Source organism: Neofelis nebulosa, chromosome 17 (genome assembly GCF_028018385.1).
Source record: "Neofelis nebulosa isolate mNeoNeb1 chromosome 17, mNeoNeb1.pri, whole genome shotgun sequence".
NCBI classification, from domain to species: Eukaryota; Metazoa; Chordata; class Mammalia; order Carnivora; family Felidae; genus Neofelis; species Neofelis nebulosa.
Window position 1 is genome coordinate 4723503 of NC_080798.1, and position 20898 is coordinate 4744400.

Genomic DNA, 20898 nt, shown 5'->3' on the forward strand with positions numbered 1-20898 from the left:
TCAGGCAGAAGAGGCTGAAGTAGGTTAAAGCCTTCAACCTTGCAAGCCCACCCAGAAGAGGCTGGGGTGGGGGGCGTTTATAGGGAAATACACGATCCATAGATTTTGACAGGAATTGTGTTTGTGTTGCCAGCCTTTGTCATCATATTTCCAGTGTGGGCCTTGGTTCCTTAAAGAAAAAAAAAAGGGGGCGGGGCGTAAGAAGGGATAAGGAGGGGTTTCTACAAGAGAAAAAAAAAAAAAACCCAACAGCAAGGCTTGCTGTTGGTTTCAAGCCACCATTTTGTTCAACTTGATGTTTCTAAGGGGCTTCAGTTTCAGGCAACAGGACAAATGAAGTTAGACCACTTCATATTTTACTATGACAAACCAGTCAATATTTTCTAGGATGGCTACAATAAAGACAACAGGATAACACCAAATTTCAGTGAAAATAATGAAAAATTAGAAATCTCATATATTGCTGTAAGGAGTTTGAAAATACATTCACTTGGGAAAACTGTTTGGCAGCGACTTGCAAAAATAAGCTTTGCTACTGAAGGGGAGGGTTTTATCCTTCCAAAATGTGTCTTTTTGGCCTAAGGATTACTTTAAAGGAACAGACAAAGGAAAAGCTGTGGACCCAGTAGAGGTTTGCTTTTGAAAGAGCCATTTGCTTTTATAAAGAAAAGCTTCATTTGTGAGGGTGCCTCCCTCTTTTGCAGGGGAAAGAGGAAGAATGTGTAAATCTCCAGAAACTCTGGTCAGTGGAGAAGGCATGGATTTAAATCTGGAAAACGACCATAGCCATGATACTCTTTTTTTGTCTGGTCACCTCCCCAAAACCTTCCCAATAGGATCACTTGTGGAATTTCAAAAAATGATCAGATCTGATGCCCTCCCCCTCAGATTCCGTCAATTGGGGTTTGTTGAAACGATGATGTTTTAGTTAAGTGCTCCAGATGATTCTAAGTGAAGCCAGGAAGAAGCACGAAGATTTCCCATTAATTTAAGAGAGGTGAGTGCACGCTTTGACTCTAGGAGAGGTACCAGAGTCTGCTCTATGGGAGCTGCAGAGGATCAGGTCCATGTAACAAAGTGTGCCAATGCTGTAGCAGCATTGGTGGGGGTCTGTGGGAGGAGAAGTACTGTGACAACAAGGAAGGAAAATTCAGAGATTATTCTCCAAGTTGGAGCTCAAAGGTTTTGAATAGCTCCTGATACAAAGAACTAGGAGGTTGGGCCTTTTCTGCATTACAAAGTGCTGCCTGCAGGCGATCAGTTTACAGGTGGAGAGGCTGTGTTCCTGGCTTGGAAGACATTTTCTCCTGATACAGCTGTGAGATCTCCAGCAAAATCTTCGGAGAAGAAATCTAGGGGACCAGATGAAAGAAGAAATGGCCAGTTCACAGGTAAACTGTGCGTCCGAGGTCAGAGCCCGTGCCCTCTTTTTCTCTTGAAAGTCCATGCTAACTGAAATTGCAAGTGTTGGTTTTTCTAGTTCTGAGATTTCTGATCTATTTTTTCACCTAATTTTTAATCTTTTCTGATGATACTCAAGATGAGGTTTGTAGAACACTCTTCCATTGCATCGCTGAGCCTTCTCCCCCTTCTCCAACTCCAAATTAAAGTTATGCAAGTATTGAAAATATTCCCTTTGTGAACCAACTACAGGGGAAGGCGTTGAGTCCAAGATTCCTATTGCTGATGGGTCTGGTCCTAGGTTAGCACTCAAGGAGAATAATTCCCATTAGGTCAGATCTGGATGCTTTATCACCTCTCTGGAGACCAGGAGGAAGAAAGTGCACAAATACACAGGATGGATATGAGGCCTGGATTAACTCCAAAGTTGTCTGATAAAAAGAAGACTTTTGCTCTTTAGAATGTAAAAAAGATACCCCATTTTCAGTTTATTTCATTACAGTTGATTTCATTATTGCTGATATGAAATGCTTTAACTTGGCTTTGTGCTTTCTACTAGATTTCTCCTCTATAACATGCAAATTTCCCTTCTCATTTGTAAAGGTTTTAGGTAGATTTCCTGAGTGGTGTTCAGAAGCCATCCCATTTCAACTGGAAACCTCTTTCTTCTGAGTTTCTCTTTGCCTATAGTTCTGATGAAAGGAACGGAGGCAAAAGAAATGTCGATAGGATTAAATTTTCTTACAGCTTGCCATCCATTGATAAACACTAGATATAGGCAGGGTATGACATTGCTCAAGGAATTCACAATTGCCTTCGTGTGAATGCTTTGCTAGAGGCAAAAGGGGAGCTTAGCTTGAGGAGAGTCAGACTGCCAGTATTCTGTGTCTTCTTGACTATCTGGAAATGCTTTAGAAACTTCTTTTATCTGTATGCCTCCAACTTAAAGCATATCATCAGTGTCTCCTCACAATCCTACTGCAGCCCTTGGTGCCACAATTCCTCTCTCTGTGCTTTCATGAAAACAGCTTTTTTGACCAAAGAGGGCTCCAGAATCATTTCTTGGCCCTTTCTCCCAACCCACATCCCAGCAGTTTCCATTGGACAATGAAGGCCCTCACCTTTGTGTAATAGAGATATTGACTTCTGGGAATGGAGGTTCTAAATCACTCAGACCTCCATCCTGTAGATTGTTAGTTTACTCCACACTCTTGATGCAAATCTATTCTTCTATTTAGTTTGTATTTTCAGAACAAGAAAAGAAGAATCCCATAGTTTACATGCTTGCTCCTTAGAATACTGAAGTAGAATAGAACAGAAATGAGGATTGAAACAAAAGCTTTTAGTGAAACAGCATATGGTGAGATCATCAAGCACAATGGTCAAGAAACTATTCAGATGTTGGATGATGCAAGACAGTTTATTGGAGTAGCACAGAGTCTGGACCTGTGGGCAGAGAGAGCTATACTGTGGCTTCATGAAGCTTATATGTCCTGGGGAGGAGGGTACATGCACGCAGTATTAGATCACAAATGTTCCTTTGAATTTTTTTGTTTATTTACTTATTTTGAGAAGGAGATAGTGCACGTGAGGGGGGAATAGGGAAAAATGGGGAGAGAAAGAGAATCCCAAGCAGACTCCACACTGTAGCAGCACGGAGCCCTATTCAGGGTTCGACTCAAACTGTGAGATCATGACCTGAGCCAGAACCAAGAGCTGGAGGCTTAACCCATTGAACCACTCAGGTCCCCTTTCCTTTGAATTTCTAACTGTAACACTGTTTCTGGAGGATTTCTCTGGTGATTACCGTTCACTTCAATGTTAGTTATTGAGACATGTATAGGCAGTCAGGAGACCCCTTCAGAATGTAGCAAGCAGCAGTTACTGGATGCTTATTAAAACCATGCAGGCTGTATGTAGGTCAATCTTCTGGGCTAAAGGTGAACATTTTTCTGTTTGTATCCCTCATCATACTAGACTCAAATAATAGCTGTTTTATGTATATCATTCAACGTGTTTGTGTGAATAAAAGACCTAAGCATCAGTATCCAAAACTAGATTTATGAGTTTAATGTCACTGAAAATGTTTCTTAGTTACCATGACCATTTTCTACTCTTCACTTTTTTTTTTTTTGGTTTATTTATTTTGTGTATGAGTGAGAGTGAGATTGAGAGAACACAAATGGATAAGGGGAAGAGAGAGAGAGAGACACAATTCAAGCTCCCTGTTATCATTGCCAAGTCCAATGTAGGGCTCAAACTCAGGAGCCTTGAGATTACAACCTGAGCCAAAATCGAGAGTCATATGATTAACTACCTGAGCCACCCAGGTGGCCGTCCACTCTATCACTTTTATTGTGTGTGTAACTACTTTCTAAATGTATGGATATGTGCATTAAGTGTAAAAAGATCAATTTTGTGGGGACGCATTCTTGTTTCCATCATTCTTTTCAGCTTTGACACCTGGTATGAACATTGCTTTAGGATCCCATCTGGATATCAGCCAGTGTGCCATTTTAGATCAACTCTAGGTCAGAGAACCTGGGTTAAAACCTAGTCTCTTCCATGTACTGGATGCTTGACACAATACTCAGAGAAATAGAAGAATAACGTGTTTGCTCTCATAGGTGATAATTCTTTATAATTATCATTTATTTTCCATTAATATAAATGGGTAGGTGCCTTCTACTAAGTAGGAAATGCTCAGAAAGGCTTGTTGTTGCCTATTTTGCTATTCTAGTAGAACCTGTGTTTGTTATAAAACCCAGTTAGTTCCAAGTATTCCAAGAGTTCTTGCCTTTGAGTTCTTGCTCTTTGTTATTTAAAGATCTATTCCCTGGCCAATAGGCTAATACCTTGTTAGAAATGCAGAATCTAGGGACGCTTGGATGCCTCAGTCAGTTAAGCATCTGACTCTTGATTTCAGCTCAGGTCATTAGCTCATGATTCCTGAGATGAACTTCCAACTCAAACTCTGCACTGACAGTGGGGACCCTGCTTGGGATTCTCTCTCTCCCACTCTGTTGACCATCTCCCCTCTCTGTCTGTCTGTCTGTCTCTCTTTCAAAATAAGTATAAAAACTTAAAAAATAAAAAGCTTTCCAATACACCGTTGTGAAACTGTAATTCATATTAGAATATGCTACGTACATTGTAACACACCTTGACTTTTCATCTAAGAAAGAGACACCAGGTATACTATGTGATGTGAATATAGTATTTAAAAATGTGGATGCCTTTGTTGATGCCTTCATTTTATGAATTCGCTTGAATAAACACAATATTCATACTGGTTCTTACCTCAAAGTTAGAAAATACATGAAAGCTTATTATTGTGTTGAAAAAGATCTTTCTGCAGAAAGCAGGAAACCCCATTAAGTCAGAACCAGTTTTCCTAAAGTACCTGAAGAAACAGGAATTCACTTCTTGGTGAGTCACAGATAGATTCTATACCAGCTGGGGTTGTCACACGAAGGAAATGTGAATTTTAACAATTAAGGAGATCACAGAGAATCACTTCCAAAGCAGAGACCCCGGGAAGGGAATGGTTTCATATATAGTCAGGGTGGAGAATTAGAGGGAGAGCCTATCATCTTATGTAAAGGTGGGGATAAGGTTGCACTTGGGCCTGAAGAAAACAGTTGTATACAGGGGCGCCTGGGTGGCTCAGTTGGCTGAGCATCCGACTTCAGCTCAGGTCATGATCTTGCAGGCTGTGTGCTCGAAATCTTGTGGTTTGTGAGTGCGATCCCTGCATTGGGCTTTGTGCTAACAACTCAAAAGCCTGGAGCCTGCTTCTGATTCTGTGTCTCCCTCTCTGTCCCTCCCATGCTCATGCTCTGTCTGTCTCTCTCTCAAAAATAAATACACATTCGAATTTTTTCTTTTTTAAAGCAAACACTTCTTTACATACTCTGAATGTTACATAGTAAATGAGGTTTGTGCTTACCCTTGGGTGGAGAGTTTAGTATTATAATGAGGTCATGGTAACAACCCTATTATCTTGGTTGACACCACTGTCTACCTGCTTAGGAGTGAGTCAGGGGATGAGCTCAGACAGGGTGGGTATAAGCTCTTTCTCAGAGGACATTACCTTTTGTTGTATACCTTCTGTTTCCATCACAGGAGACGATAGCCCTGGGGTGTTGTTGCCTGAAGTAACAGATAAGGTTGAAAGAAGAAGTGAAATAAAATGAGGGACTAAGGGCAGTGGGTATCAACAAGTAAGCCATGAAGGTTAGGTCTTGGGGTCCAGCTGGTGACATTAACTCCCTCTTGCATCTTAGGTACCATTATGAATGCTGCCTATGGCTACTTGGTAACTGTGGCATTTGTTGCAGGGACTGCTGACCTTCAGGGATGTGGCCATAGAATTCTCCCAGGACGAGTGGGGATGCCTGAACCAGAGTCAGCGAGAACTGTACAGGGATGTGATGTTAGAGACCTGTGGACACCTCCTCTTCTTGGGTGAGGATAACTCCTTCCAGACTTCCCAAACCACACTCGCGGGTTTGTTCCTTCCTTTGAAGACTGTCTCTTGGAAACATCCTCTTTGCATGACTGGGATTCAGATCCCGGCAGTCAGGGAAAGAAGTAAGGGTTTGTAGATACAGAGAAATATCTTCATGAGGTGTCCTTTTCAGCTGTAGATTCCCCTTCTTTAAGGTTAGGTAAGAGCATCATCATCTATAGATGAGTGGTAATTGTAAACATTGAGTGGCGTAAATTGGTACTGCCCACGTATGCTCCCAACTGCTACTCATTCCTGTAGTGGTAGTACTTGAAAGTGAGGTCATGATGTGAACACTGGAAATTCCTCTTGAGTGTACTAAAGGGGCTGTTGGGCCACAGCATTTGGGAAATCATTTTCTAGAATTCTGCACTGTCCTCTCTTGTGTACTGAGCACAATATTGGGTTGAAAGGTAGAATCTGAGAAATAGTTACATTCCTTTTTTTTCTGATAACCAAGTGTCACTGTGTCAAATCTAGACCTGGTCATTTTTTTTGGAACAAAAGAGGGAGCTCTGGGATGTGAAGAGAAAGAAGACTGTAGCCTCACCCCTAGGTTGCTGGGCATGAATGAAAAAGATGACAAAGGTGAAATGTAAACAGGGTGAAGCTAGACCTTAAAATGTGGTTGGAGTAGCTCTCCTTGAATGGAAATTAGTTTGAGAAGCCTAGTATTATGTCTGTCCCTCTCATGGCAGGACATCAGCTATCCAACACGTCATGCTCTTACATTCTCTAAGGATTCTTTCTTCAGTTCCAGTGATGGTCCATCATCTCCACAGTGAGTGCCAGGAGACTCCCCTTGGAGCTTGAGGGTCTCCAAAGTCTGAGAGCTTCTCCATTGCGTTGAAGAGCCTGGGGAATTCTCCATATTTCTGAGACATTCTATCCTAAACCATTGCCAATTTCTGTTCTGCCTCCTGTGAGATGGGTGTCAGGGTAGTGGTGGACATACTGTGTTTGGTGCCCACATCGCAGGAACACTGGGGACAGGGATCACGTGATTTCTGGTTTATGCTTTCCAAAGCTACTGGGGCTTTAATTCTTTTCTTAAATTTTTATGTTAGTTTATTTTTGAGCGAGAGAGAGAGAGAGAGAGAGAGAGGGAGGCAGAGCCATTGTGGGGGAGGGACAGAGAGAGAGGGGCACAGAATCCGAAGCAGGCTCCAGGCTCTGAGCTGTCAGCACAGAGCCCGACACGGGGCTTGAACTCACGGACCCTGAGATCATGACCTGAGCCGAAGTCGGACGCTCAACCGACTGAGCCAGCCAGGCGCCCCACTGAGGCTTTCACCTTCATCGTACAACACTGAGATTGAGTACTTTCATCAGATAAAAGAGCACTTTCTAAAATGAGAAAATCTCATCCTCTGTTTCACTTCAGAAGTTCATTTTTCTTATGAACGATAAGAAATTTCCACTCTATGTGTTCCATTCCTCAATGGTGAACTAGTCTATGTGTATTCTCGCATTCCTACCAACATTAATGCCACAGGGGAACTAGAACATTGAGAACTTAGAACTCACAATCTGCAATGAAGTCTCAATGGTTACATTATTTCTTAGTAACTTCATCATTTCCAACTTTTTTTCTTGTATAATAGCAAATTCCTGTGTCTTTGTCATAAACGTTTTTACTTTCTGAGGGTTCTTCATGAGATTCATTTCTGATTCATTAGATCGAAATTCTGACATGGCATGCACCTCATGAGGTATGAGGTAGATCATTTGGGTTGACCTGTTGGTCCTGCAGAGTTTTCCTGATATCATTTAGTTACGTGTTCCTTCTTCTTCCTCCAGGAGTCTCTCTAAGATGATCATTTGAATTGTTTGCCATGCTTTATTGGCTTGATATTTGAATAAAATGGAAATTTTCATGTTGGCATGTAGACACTGATTACATATTTGTTCTGGATGTTTATTTCACAGCTGTCATATGTGTCCTTTGAAGAATGTTAGGCACTTAATCCCAATGTGACCCATTACAGGTTCCTTATTTCCTGTGTGCTCTATGCTGGATCCCTCCACTAGAAGGTGGATATATTTTCTCTGTTATCATTAAGTATCTTTACAGGAAGATGTACATAATCATCTCATTTATTCTGGAAGCTTCCTCCTTCATTTCACTTTGTTTGTTGTCTGATTTGGAAAATGAAGGATTTCTTTTATGTGTGCTGTAGGAATTGCTGTTTGAAGTAGAGATTGTGAATCAGGGCTCAGTCCTGTAAATTTCCATTGTATTCTGCCTGTGTGACCCATATATACTCTTCCTTATCTCTTTTCTGTTGCTCCAGAAAAAGAAAATATGCATCGTATATGTTCAAATGCCTTCAAATTGTAAAATGTAATCCAGCACAAAAGAGAACTGAGACCTAGACTTTCAATGCTATAAAAGACTCAAAAACAATACCTATTTCTATTTGTGAGTGTGTATGTTTGTGGTGTTAGCAAGTCACAAAACCCTTCTCCCCCAATAGGTGTATAAGCTTTAGTCATCGAAAACATTTCTTAGTTTTAAGGAGAGTAAACATTTTATTCTATCAATTTTATTCTTTTGTATTCAATTTGTAATATTCGTATTTTATGTGGTATCCTCACTTTTCGCTTCATGTTACTCAGTTTGGTGGTTTTATCGTATTTGCGTTACCATTGTCATGTTGAAACTTTCTGTGAACCTTCTTATAGGATTATCTCTTTATAATGGTTGGTGTGTTTCTCTTAGATGAATTAAGTCAGATCATCTGGATAAAGACAAATACTATACTATTACTGCAATATTGCCACATATTCTTTTGAAAGATGAAAAACAATACTATTGTTCTCATAAGTTACTGGGATTGGTGGGTGAATTTATGCAAAACTGTTAGAATGGTCTGTACTGTGTAGTAAGTGTTCAAGGAGAATGGTTGTTTCTGTTCCATGATATGAGGAGTAGTAATTTGCTCATTATTCTTCAAGTTCAAAGTCCTCCGTGATTTCTTCTTCTTCTTTTTTTTTTTTTTTTTTGTTTCTTCTTGGAATATAGAAGTGTGGCTCTTGAAGTGAGGATGTTGGCATGAGTTTCAGGCTTGTGAGAAATGTAGAAACTCAGGCCCCACCTAAAAATCCAAATCAGAATGTGAGTTTTAAGAAGATGCTCTGTTTGTTTTCATACACATTGACATTGAAGTGCACGTGTAGGTCACCATCACTTTTTCCTTATTCTATGTCTCTGTTTTCTTCTGTAGTACATTATTTTGATAAGTGATTTTATAGTATGTTGTAAATCAGGAAGTGTCGTGCCACCAGAGTACTCTATGTTTCAAGATTATTGTGGGTATATATTATCCTGCAATACCCATGTGAATGTTCCATTTGGTTGTGATCTTTCTGCCAAAAATGTCATTGGGAATTTGATGGAGGTCGCAAGAAATCAGTAGATCACTTAGAGTGTACTGACAGTTGAATAATTTTAAGTATTCCCATGTAAGAACATGGATGTGTTTTCACTTCTTTCGATTCTTCACAATATTTTATAGTTTTCATTTCACTAGTTTTGACCTCTAGCATTATTATAAGTCTTAAGAAGTTTATTCTTTGTGAAAATAATGTAACTGTAATTGTATTTTTGGGGGAATTGTTCTTTGTTGTGTATAAGGAATGAATTTTTGTGTGTTGGGTTTGTAATCTCCAATTTTATAAAATTTGTGTGAGTTTGAATAAGTTTTTCAAAATGAGGAATCTTCAGGGGCACCTGGGTGACTCCATTGGTGGAGTTTCTGACTGTTGATTTTGGCTCAGGTCATGATCCCAAGGTCATGGGATCAAGCCCTGCCTCAGACTTCACACCGCATGGAGCTTGCTTGAGAGTCTTGGCCTCCTTGTGCCCCTCTCCCTAGTTGCACAAACTCTCTTTCTCCAATAAAATAATTTAAAAAAAAATAGGGATTCTTCAGAGAAAAAGAAGATAGTATCGTGACAACTAGGAGTACCCTACCCTCATCACATCCCACACACACATCTAGATAACCACCAAGGCATCCTAAGTATCCCAAAAAGCAACCTTAAGACTGAAAGAGGAACTACTCAGCTAATGAGAGAGAAGAGGCACATCGAAGATTGTAGGAAGTATAGAGATTTGGTTGGGGGAGCAACAGATTATAGTGCTGCTGAAAGCAGGGAGCAGTGGTTGTGGAGAAGGATGAGAGAGAGTGGAGCCCAAAGAAGAATGCACAAGGAGAACATTTCCCTAATGTCATTGTCTTGGAAAATGAGAAGGCCTGCATTTTGTGCATTCTTACAGTGTGGCTTCAAGCCTCGAGTTTTCAAGGTCGACCGGCTTAGCTGGGAAAGATCCAGGAAGGTACTGCTCTGTCTTGGACAGAAGGTAGGCTCACAACCTGGGGGTAGACAGCATGGAAACAGCAATGTGAAGAGCACTTGGGGCACACATGAGTGAGATTATTTGATATCCTAGGGGCCCTTCAATGAGGTGCATGATGGGAACAAATGAGCTGGCTGGTTCTATTTCCTTCCCATTCTCCTCAGCAGGAACACAGAGCACCCTGAGAGAAAGGGCACAGTGGGGGCACTGGCTGTCTGCCTTGCTTACAACAAGCCCGAAGCCCCTATCCTCTGGTGGGACTGCCCTTCTCAGTCAAGCCTGACTCAATCCCAGCAAGGCTGTCCCCTCCCCAAGAGATTTGCTTAAGCTGTTTCCCACACCTCATGTGACCACACAGTTCTGTAGAGCCTCAGTTCTGGTGGAGGTGATGTCAGTTCTCATCTCACAAGCAGCCCATAGCATAACTAGTTAAAATTCAATCCATTGAGGACAGGGTCCAAACCCTGGAAAGGAGAGCCTCGGCAGACCACTGGCCAGAACGATAGAGCAGGAGACATAACTGAATGTTTTAACATACAGAGGGTGCCAGAGACTTAGACAAAATGCCAAGATGGAAGATTTTATCCATAATGAAAGAACAAGTTATGGCCACAGCCAGAGTTCTAAGTGAAACCTTTGTCAGTAACATTCTCAATAGTAAACTGAAGGAACTACATTATGGATACTCACTGGGCTTGTAAAAGACAACAACAGTGAGGCTCTTAACACAGAGACAAGAGGCTCAACAAAGGATGAGAGATGCAGAATGCAATAAATGAGATGAGAAACACATTGATTCAATGAACAGCAGGTTGGGGGAATTAGAGCAGCAAATTAGTGACCTTGAAAACAAAATAATGGAAAATAGTGAAGCTTAAGGTGGAGAGAGTGACAGACAGAGAGAGGACACTTAGGCACATGTAATAGACTTAGGAAATCGGGCTCCATCAAAAGTGATAACATTTATATTACAGGAGTCACAGAAGAAGACGAGAAAGGGGGTTAGAGAAGTTATTTAAGGGAATAATAGCAGAAAGCATCCCTAATCAGTTGAAGGAAACAGACCTGCAGACTCAGGAGGCACAGAACTCCATTGAAATCACCAAAAGGAGGCCAGCACCAAGACATCTTGGAATCAAGTTTGCAAACGATGAGAATGACAAAATCTTAAAAGCAGCAACGTGGAAGAAGTATTCCACCTACCATGAACAAACCATAAGGCCAGCTCAAGATTTCTCAATAGAAACTTGGCAAGCCTGATGGGGGGACAAGGTAGATTCAAAATGCTGAATGGGGAAAATATGCAGCTAGGAATACTGTATCCCGGAAGACTATCATCCAGACTAAAGGGGAGAGAAAGCGATTTCTAGTCAAACAGAAACTAAAGGAGTTTGTGGCCACTGGAAAAGCCCTCCAAGACATGTTCAAGGATAGTCTTGAAATGCAGAGGAGTCAAAGGGGCTCAGACTCACAAAGTGTCAGATCAGGAGCCACTTGAAAACCAAGAGTCAGACAACCGACTGAGCCAACCAAGCGCCCCCAATTTGGTCTCCTTTTATGTATTTTTTCTCGCCTAATTGTGAAGAGTCCCAGTACTGTGTGGAATGAAAGTGGGAGACTGACTTCATTACCTTGTTTCTGATCCTATAGGAGGAGCTTTTGGTCTCCGCATTGAGTATGTTAGATTTCAGCTTTTCACACATACATGATCTCTATTAGGTTGAGTAAGTTTCCTTTGATTTCTCCTTTATTGAGTATCTTTAATCGTGAAGTGGTGTCCAATATGCTCACTTCCTATCCTGTATCAATTGAGATTATCCTCTCTTTGTGATCTTTAGTCTGTAATGTGCAGTCCCAACTCAATAGTTTGCCATATGGTGAAACGTCCTTGAATTTCAGGAAGAATTCCCACTTGATTATGTTGTAAAATGGTAAAATGTGATTTTGATTCAGTTTGTTTTTTGTTTATTTGTTTTGAGAGGGAGAAGGAGGCAGAGGAGAATGGGAGGGGCAGAGAGTGAGGAGGAAAGAGGATCCCAAGCAGGTTTCGCACTCTGCAATGAGCTAGACATGGGGCCTGATCTCCCAACTGAGATCATGACGTGAGCTGAGGTCAAGAGTTGGGTGCTTAACTGACTTAGGCACCTAGGCTCCCCTATTTGCTTATTTTTATGGTGGACTTTGCATGAATATTCCCCACAGATAGTAATTCATATTCTTGTATACTTGTCACATCTTCCTTTGGCTTTGATAACCTGTTAATGCTCATATGATCAAGTGGTTTCATAATCTCCCTTCTCTTCCCTCCCTGGAAATGTTTGGGGAGATTTCTAGTACGTTGTCATGTGTGTCTATGAATGATCCTGTGAATTCATGTGGCACAGGACTTCCTTGTTGGGAGTTTATTTATTACAGTTTTAATCTACTTAGTAGTTGTAGATCTGTTGACTTTATTCTTTTTTTCTTTTTTTTGAGTGTGAAAGAGTCAGTGAGTGGGGGAGCAGGCAGAGGGAGAGAGAGAGAGAATCTTAAGCAGACTTCTTGCTTAGGGCAGAGCCTGATATGGGGGTCCATCACATGACCCTAATATGACCTGAGTCAAAATCAAGAGTTGGACACTCAACCAATTAAGCCAACCAGGTTTCCCTTTCATCATGTTTTTTAATCCATGATGATGTCACGTAGGTTATACCTTTTTTGAAATAGGTACTTTTATATATTTTTTGGATACATATTTGTTAGCATGTTATTATCCTTTTTCCCAATTATAATTACTTTTATTTCTGTGATATCACATGTACTGTGTCTTGTTTTACTTCTTCACTTCAGATTTTAGGTGAACTTCAATTTTTTATCCTTAGTTGATGTTGGTATAGGTCTGTAAAATATTTGGGTTATTTGTAAAAACAAACTCGTCCTGTTGTTTTATTCCTACTTTTTCTATATCGTATTTTCATCATTTCTGTTTGAGTTTTAAATTAAATGTCCTTCTAAATTTTGGATCATAAAGTACTTTCCTGATTCTTGTGGCATAGGAATGCGATTTGTGCTACACCATTAAACAACTACAGAAGGATCTATTAGGCTATGTCTTCAGCATGTTGTGTGTAAGTTTCTGTGTCAAGGAAGAATGAAGTCCTGATGAATCCTTCTCAGCCATCTTCCTGACATTCTGACTGATTTGAAGGTTGTATATTAGAAGTTGTCAGTACATTCATGTGAGAGTAGTAATTGGAATGATGTTCCTTTTTTTGTTATTTGCTATCTTTCAGCTATATCTTCACATGGCACCCAGAACCTCCTGCCAAAACCATGCATAGAAACCTCTTCACAAAATGTGTCACTGGGTACAGGGAAACATCATGCCTTTGAGAATTTACACTTAATGATAAACTGGGACAGTAGTAGAAAGAATGAAGTGCATCAGAAATTTCATGAAGGACATGGTCCAATTGAGAGGACTGCCCATAACAAGAACTTCACGGCCACAATCAGTGAAGGACATAAAACATCTTGGAAAACCGCCCTTTTTACATCCACTATTTGTGCAAAGCAGTGTGCATCTGTAAGCAGAAGTTCCAATCAAACATGCAAACATACATATTTGTGCAACGAAAATTTGGAACATTTGGAAAGTTACCTCGTCCACGCTGAAAACAATGCTTTGAACCATTGTGAAAGTGGGATTGGATTGACCTTTCAGTCAAATATTTCTAAAACTCAAAGATTCAAAAATGAAGATGAAAGGCCTAGGACGTCTCAATTTGGGAGGTGCTTCACAGAGGAGGTGACCCTACAACATTACCAGTCCGTTTTCATTGGAGATACACTGGCTCAATACAGTGGATCTGAGACACAGTCTAACCAGGGATCCCATGTTAGAAAACAACTGAGGACTCCTCTGCAAGAAAACCATTTTGAATCTAATAAAGATGAGGAAGTCTTTTATCCAAACTCCAAATGTACCAATAGTAAGAGTACACAGAGGGGAGAAATTACTTCTAAATATGATGAATGTGGGAAAGCACTGAAGCAGTCCTTCAGTATTGCTGATCATCAAAGGATTCGTGTGGGGGAGAACCCATCCACAGGTAACGAATCTGGAAACATGTTTAGTCAATCATTAAGTCTAAATACCTGTAAGACAAGTGGTACTGGAGAGAAAAGGTACATTTGCAAGGAATGTGGCAAAACCTTTGACAGGCACTCAACACTATCTCAACATCAGCAAACACATACTGCAAAGAAAATTGACAAATGTGAAGAAGGTGGTCAAACCATTAAGGATGGGTCATCACTTCACGCACACAGTCAAATCCATACTGCACAGAAACCTTACAAATGTCAAGAATGTGGCAAGGCCTTTAACCAGCAATCATCACTTACTCAGCATCACAGAATCCACACTGGAGAGAAACCTCACAAATGTCAAGAATGTGGCAAGGTCTTTAGCCAGCAATCATCCCTTAGTCAACATCACAGAACGCATACTGGAAAGAAACCTCACAAATGTCAAGAATGTGGTAAGTCCTTTAAATGGCACTCATACCTTAATCAACATCACAGAATTCATACTGGAGAGAAACCTTACCAATGTCAAGAATGTGGCAAGGCCTTTAGCCAGCAATCATCCCTTACTCAGCATCGCAGAATGCATACTGGAGAGAAACCTTACAAATGTCAAGAATGTGGCAAGGCCTTTAGCCGGCAGTCATCCCTGAGTAAGCATCATAGAGTGCATACTGGAGAGAAACCTTACCAATGTCAAGAATGTGGCAAGGTCTTTAGCCAGCAATCGTGCCTTAGACAGCATCACAGAATGCATACTGGAGAGAAACCTCACAAATGTCAAGAGTGTGGCAAGGCCTTTAGCCAGCAATCATCCCTTATTCAACATCATAGAAAGCATACTGGACAGAAACCTTACCAATGTCAAGAATGTGGAAAAGCCTTTACCCGTTCCTCACTACTCACTCAACATCACAGAATTCATACCGGAGAGAAACCTCACAAATGTCAAGACTGTGGCAAGGCCTTTAGTGAATACTCAACCCTGACTCGGCATCACAGAATCCATACCGGGGAGAAACCTTACCAATGTCAAGAGTGTGGCAAGTCCTTTATCCAAAACTCACACCTTAGTAAACATCACAGAACTCATACTGGAGAAAAACCTTACAAATGTCAAATGTGGCTAGGCCTTTAAGGTGTATTCACAGTTTACTTGACATGAGAGAATTCATGCCAGAGAGAAACCATACAAATGTCAAGAATGTGGCAAGGCCTTGAGTGAATACTCAATCCTTACTCGACATCACAGAATTCATACCAGACAGAAATCTTACCAATGTAACAAATGCAGCAAAACCTTGTTTTCTGTTCTAGCCTTATTGTGCATCACAGAATCCATACCTGAGGGAAACCTTACAAATGTCAAGAATGTGGCAAGGCCTTTAGGTTGCAGTCACCCTTATTGACCATCACAGAATTCATACTGGAGAGAAAGCTTACCATATAAGGCATGTGGCAAGGCCTTTACCAAACACTCAAAACATACTCAACATGACAAAATTCATGCTTGAGAGATCCTTACCAATGCAACGAATGTGCAAAAGGTTTTAATCACCAATCACCCTTTATTCAATATCACACAAATCATCTTGGAGCAAACGTTTAAGACAGAGTTTAAGACTGTGAGAGAACTTCTTTTTATTTTTAAAAAATTTTTTCTTAGAATGAGTAGGAGGGAGCAGAGAGAGAGAGACACGCAGTATCAAAAGTAGGTTCCAGGCTTCGAGGTGTCGGCACAGATAGCTCGGAGCCTGAGGCAGTGTTTGAACCCACAAGTCGCGATATCATGACCTGAGGTGAAGTTGGATGCTTCACCGACTGAGCTACCCAGGAGCCCCAAGACTGTGAGAGAACTTTTAAGGACTGCTCAATGCTACTCCACATCACAGAATCCACATTGAAGATTAACGATTCACAAGTAAACTATGTGGCAAGAGTTTAACTAATGCTGATCCCTGATTTCTTGTCAGAGAATGTGTTATAGAGATGATTTTACACATAGAAAGAATCTGGGAAGCCCTTTAATGGTGCTTAAGCCTCATTCCACACCACCAACTTCATACTTGAGAGAAACTTTAGAATTGTAGAGAATGTGGTGAAACGTTTCACATGGCTCAAGCCTTACTCACCATCACATTGTTCATACATAGGAGGAACATTGAAAATGTGATGAATGTGGCAAACCCCTAGGTGGAAGTCCTAGCTTATTCAACATCATAGTTCCCATATCAGAGGAAATCTCTAAAATGTAAAGAGAATGACAAAGCTTTCTACTGGAATTCAAATGTTTAGTCAATATCTCCAAATGCATGTTGAGTTGAAACCATACAAGCCTAATGCATGAGGAAAGCCCTTCTTCATAAATATAGCATTTGGAAAACAGCAGAGAGTACCAAAAGGAAAGTAAGTTGAAAGAAGTATTTAAAAATATATTTAACTGAACACAACATGTCAACACGTGTTACCGGATTCACAGCAGAAAGAAATAAGTCAGTGTGCTCAGATTATATCAAAATACTTATTATAAGGAATAATACAAAGTTAAACATTTAGATAATGTATACGCTATTATGCTTTAAATGATAAAAGGGATGGAGTTTTGCATAGGTATAATCTCAATGTTTTTACATTAACCTTTTTAAGATTTGTGACTAGTAAACATCAATATACTTCTTATTCTCAAATCACTTCAGGAAATTCATTTATTCCTAGTACGTGTTTGAATGTATGCGGCTGAGTGTTGCTACATCAATGATATGAGTTCCCTTCTTTCTTAGGTGGGACTCATACATATATAATTTTCCATGGAAGGTGAAGGAGAAGAGTTGAATAAAATCTAAATGGAGATACTTTCTGTGCCTCTAACCTTGCTGTAATTATCATGAAAGAGGTGTTCAGGACACCATTGTCCATTTATTTCAACTAAAAGTATGTATTACAAATAACATGTACTAATTGGTCTTTAAGGAAAAAGAGGGTCAGTCCACTCAAAAACGTGAAGCAGCTTCATGATAGCAATAGCTACAAGTACAGAATATCGACTTATATGATTGAAAGGAAGAAATCTTCACAGATATCAGAAAGAGAATAGCAAAACCTTCCTAAAATGGCTAGGATTCTACATTCACATTTTTGAAGAGTCAACTCAGGCCTGGAATAAGTTCAGTAGGCAAAATTAAGCTGTACATAACTTAAAATAGACTGTCATGTCTTCTGAATCCTCATGGTAACCACTGAGCAAAACTGGTAATTGATACCCAAAAGATAAAGAGGAAAGAATCAGGGTTTACTATTCTTGAAACTCATCAGATCGCAAAGGTAAAGAGAAAATGGATAAGGATGGGAGGAAGAATTCTAAAGTAGCAAGAAAACCATGAAAAGAATGACAACAGAAACTCCTTGCCTGTATCAATACTTCCTTTAAATATAAAGGGATTAAATTCCCCAATCAAAAGATAGACATTGGCTGAATGGAAAGGAATCCAAGATTCAGTGCTATGCTGCCTTCATGAGACTCACATCAGCTCTCAGAACACACTCAGCCTGAAAGGGCAGATATTCAAAACGATATTGCATACAATCGGAAACCAAACGAAATGGGGTAGCTATGCTTCAGACAAAATAGACTTGAGTGCAAGGACTATAATAAGACATGGCAAGGGTCAGTATTAAACAAAGGGGTCAGTTTGTGCAGGGTTTTTAGTTAATGTTTGGCATTTAATTTTGTTTGGCAGAAGGCAATAAAGTTTGCTCCCGTTTTGGTTTTGGAGGGCAATAATAGTATGGTTTTTTAACTCATGTACTGACCACATTGAAAAGAAACACCTTTTCCCATAAGTGTTGGTGATGTTTGTGCAGATGCCTGAATTGTAGTTTGTGTAATGTTTCTGAACATCGGTATGTTATGACTCCTCGAAATGGCTACTTGATTTTCAAAAACCGATTGCTCTGTTTAGAGGGTTGCGGAAAAAAAAAAGAAGGCTAAATGACAAGTTGGAAAGGCTAATACTTCAAGATTTTGATGTGTGTGGGAAAATACTGTTGCAATGAAAATCTTGGTAATTTACTGCAAAAGCAGCGAATAGTTGATCGAAACCAACTTGTACAGGCTAATACATCCTTCCCAGAGTATTCACTTTTTGAACATTGTACTATTATACCTTGCAATTATTTTCACTCACATATTATTTAATTTTCGTTGTTATCTGCTCTTTTAAGCCATCAAGCAAGTTATTTTTTGTTTCAGGCAGGGTACCATAATACCTCACAGTAAGATTTCTGATATTTCTGGGCAGTTGTTTGTGTACATTTGCAATGATGGGTTTTTTATGGATCACCATGTCAATATAGTGGATTTATTTAAGTTGAGTTCTTTCTGAAATGTGCATCTTCCCATAAGGTAACCTTGCATTTAATTCACTTTGTTCACACTTGGTTCACACTTTTTAGACTACCCTATATGTGACTAAAGTTTTTATACATTCTATGTCTATTTACTACATAGAAGACATTCAGTCCTTTAATGTAGGAGAAAGGTAGCTATCCCATGTACTTAGGATTTGTTTGTATTGCATTACAGCTGTAGGTTTGTATATGTGTGTAGCATTTGTATTGACAAAACATTTAGTTGTGTGTTGCTTTTTGTTCCACGAGTTACATAATACTCTTATTGTGCATTGAATTGTTGTGTTGATTTGGTCACATTTGGATACATACACATCACTTTTTAAAATCATTTTCTTTTATAGAGATATAGTAAACGTTTATAGTTTTTTGAAATAAATATAAGCTGCTTTTGCTAAGAACAAAACTGAAAAAATAAAGGAGTCAATTCCACCAAAGGAAAGAACTTGTATAAATATTTATCCTCCCCCCCCCCCATAAAAGCAGCTATGTATGTATACAGCATGTATTAAGATGGGCAGAACTTCAGCACTGCACTTTCAATAATGGATTGAGTATTCAGACACAACATCAATATAGAAACATCAGACTTCAAAGACATTCAGCAGACGGACTTACAACATTGCATCCAACAGCAGCAGAAAACACATTCTTCACACATGCACACGGAACATTCTCCAGTATAGATTATATGTTGGCACACAAAACAAGTCTTAATAAATTTATGAGTGAAATCCTATCAAGCATCTTTTCAACCACAATGGCATGAAACTAGAGATCAGGTAACAGGACAAAACTAGAAAACTCACAAATATGCAAAAACTAAGCAACATACCCCATTATTCATAATAACTAAGACATGAAAATAACTTGTGTCCATAGTCGCGTAGATAATATGCTGCATATATACAATATAGGCTGGCTAAAATGAGCAATGCTGCAGTGGTCTCTTATTCTAAGCACACTGAGGAATTACTTTCTCACAGTTCTGGAGGTTCTTAGAAGTCTGAAGGGAGCTGTTGGCAGCTCAAGAATTGAGTCTTTGTTCTTTCTAACTCCTGGGGACTGTCAGCTGTCCCTGGCCTGGCCTGGCTTGGCTTGTCGATGTATCTCCATCATTGCCTTCATCATCACACCTTGTTCTGTGTGTGTCTTCATTTTTCTTTTCTTATAAGGATACCAGTCATTGGAGTAAAATTGACCCATATCTAGCATGACCTCATTTTAATGTAAAGACATCTGCCAAGAGCTTACTGCCAATAAGGGTACAATTACAGGTACTGAGGGTTAGCACTCGGGCATATTTGACGCACACTATGTAACCCACACTAAGGCTAAAAGGCACCAAGTTGTGAAATGTGACTGAGGGGTTAAGGTGCACTACTGGTTTTAGGTTGGGAGTGGAGTGTAGGCAGGGAGAGTAAGGCTGGGCTATATGTGTTGCAAGAATAAGAGGGTAAAAGAAGTCCTAGGAAGGAGGGGAATAATGTATGACAAATTAATTGGCAAATGGAGTGAAGTGACAAGGTTGGGTAGAGAGCATAGAAACATTTGCCAATGAAGGATTAAAGAAGATAGGTATGGAAGAGAGATAGTTGCCTGTGACTGGAGTCCTGGGAGTATTCAGTGCTCCAACCAGAGAGAAAGAGTGGAAAGAAAAGATGATGCCTAGGAAACATCATGGGCACAGGGAGTTAGCATGGGTGGGTGGGGACCTTGAGAGCTGAGAGAACGGTGGGCATCAGGAGGCTAGAGGGCTCACGAGAAAGAGTCAGGAAGTGTAGCGTTGGGGATAGTAAGTGCAGGGTCATGAGGAAACTAAAGACTCCTGATAAATGTTGGCTGGTATACGAGAGCTGTGGACATAAAATACACAAGAAGTGGGCTGACGTATTGGAATGGGGAAGGAAGAAAGAATGGAGAATGTAGTATTTAGGGGCAGTGGAAGGGGAGGAAATTCGGGATGAGGGCTGTGGGATCACGTGAAACATGCTTGTTGGTATAGAGGTTTAAATACACCTGATGGCATAGGGCTCACTGCTGTCATGCAGAGCCAGCTTCAGATCCCCTGTCACTCTCTCCTTTTGCCTCTCCCTTGCTCATGCTCTCCCAAAAGCAAACAAACATGCTATTTTATTTTTTAAAAGAG

The 20898-nt window shown here is 40.1% G+C and overlaps 1 protein-coding gene across 1 annotated transcript; it reads left to right on the plus strand.

Moving 5' to 3' along the window:
• Positions 1-215: 215 nt before the first annotated feature.
• On the plus strand, positions 216-17194 carry LOC131499842 (zinc finger protein ZFP2-like). The gene is made up of 3 exons (XM_058708275.1): positions 216-1391; positions 5742-5868; positions 13547-17194. Exons 1-3 carry the CDS (start codon positions 1365-1367, stop codon positions 15478-15480), a joined length of 2088 nt encoding a protein of 695 aa, XP_058564258.1. The 5' UTR covers positions 216-1364; the 3' UTR covers positions 15481-17194.
• Positions 17195-20898: the final 3704 nt, after the last annotated feature.

What these genes read in the sequence shown, in the direction of transcription:
- LOC131499842 (XM_058708275.1), top strand. Translation starts at nt 1,365, where the DNA reads ATGAAAGAAGAAATGGCCAGTTCACAG. An exon ending in AAGAAATGGCCAGTTCACAG is followed by an intron (nt 1,392 to 5,741) that starts GTAAACTGTGCG and finishes CATTTGTTGCAG; the next exon opens with GGACTGCTGACCTTCAGGGA. An exon ending in TGGACACCTCCTCTTCTTGG is followed by an intron (nt 5,869 to 13,546) that starts GTGAGGATAACT and finishes GCTATCTTTCAG; the next exon opens with CTATATCTTCACATGGCACC.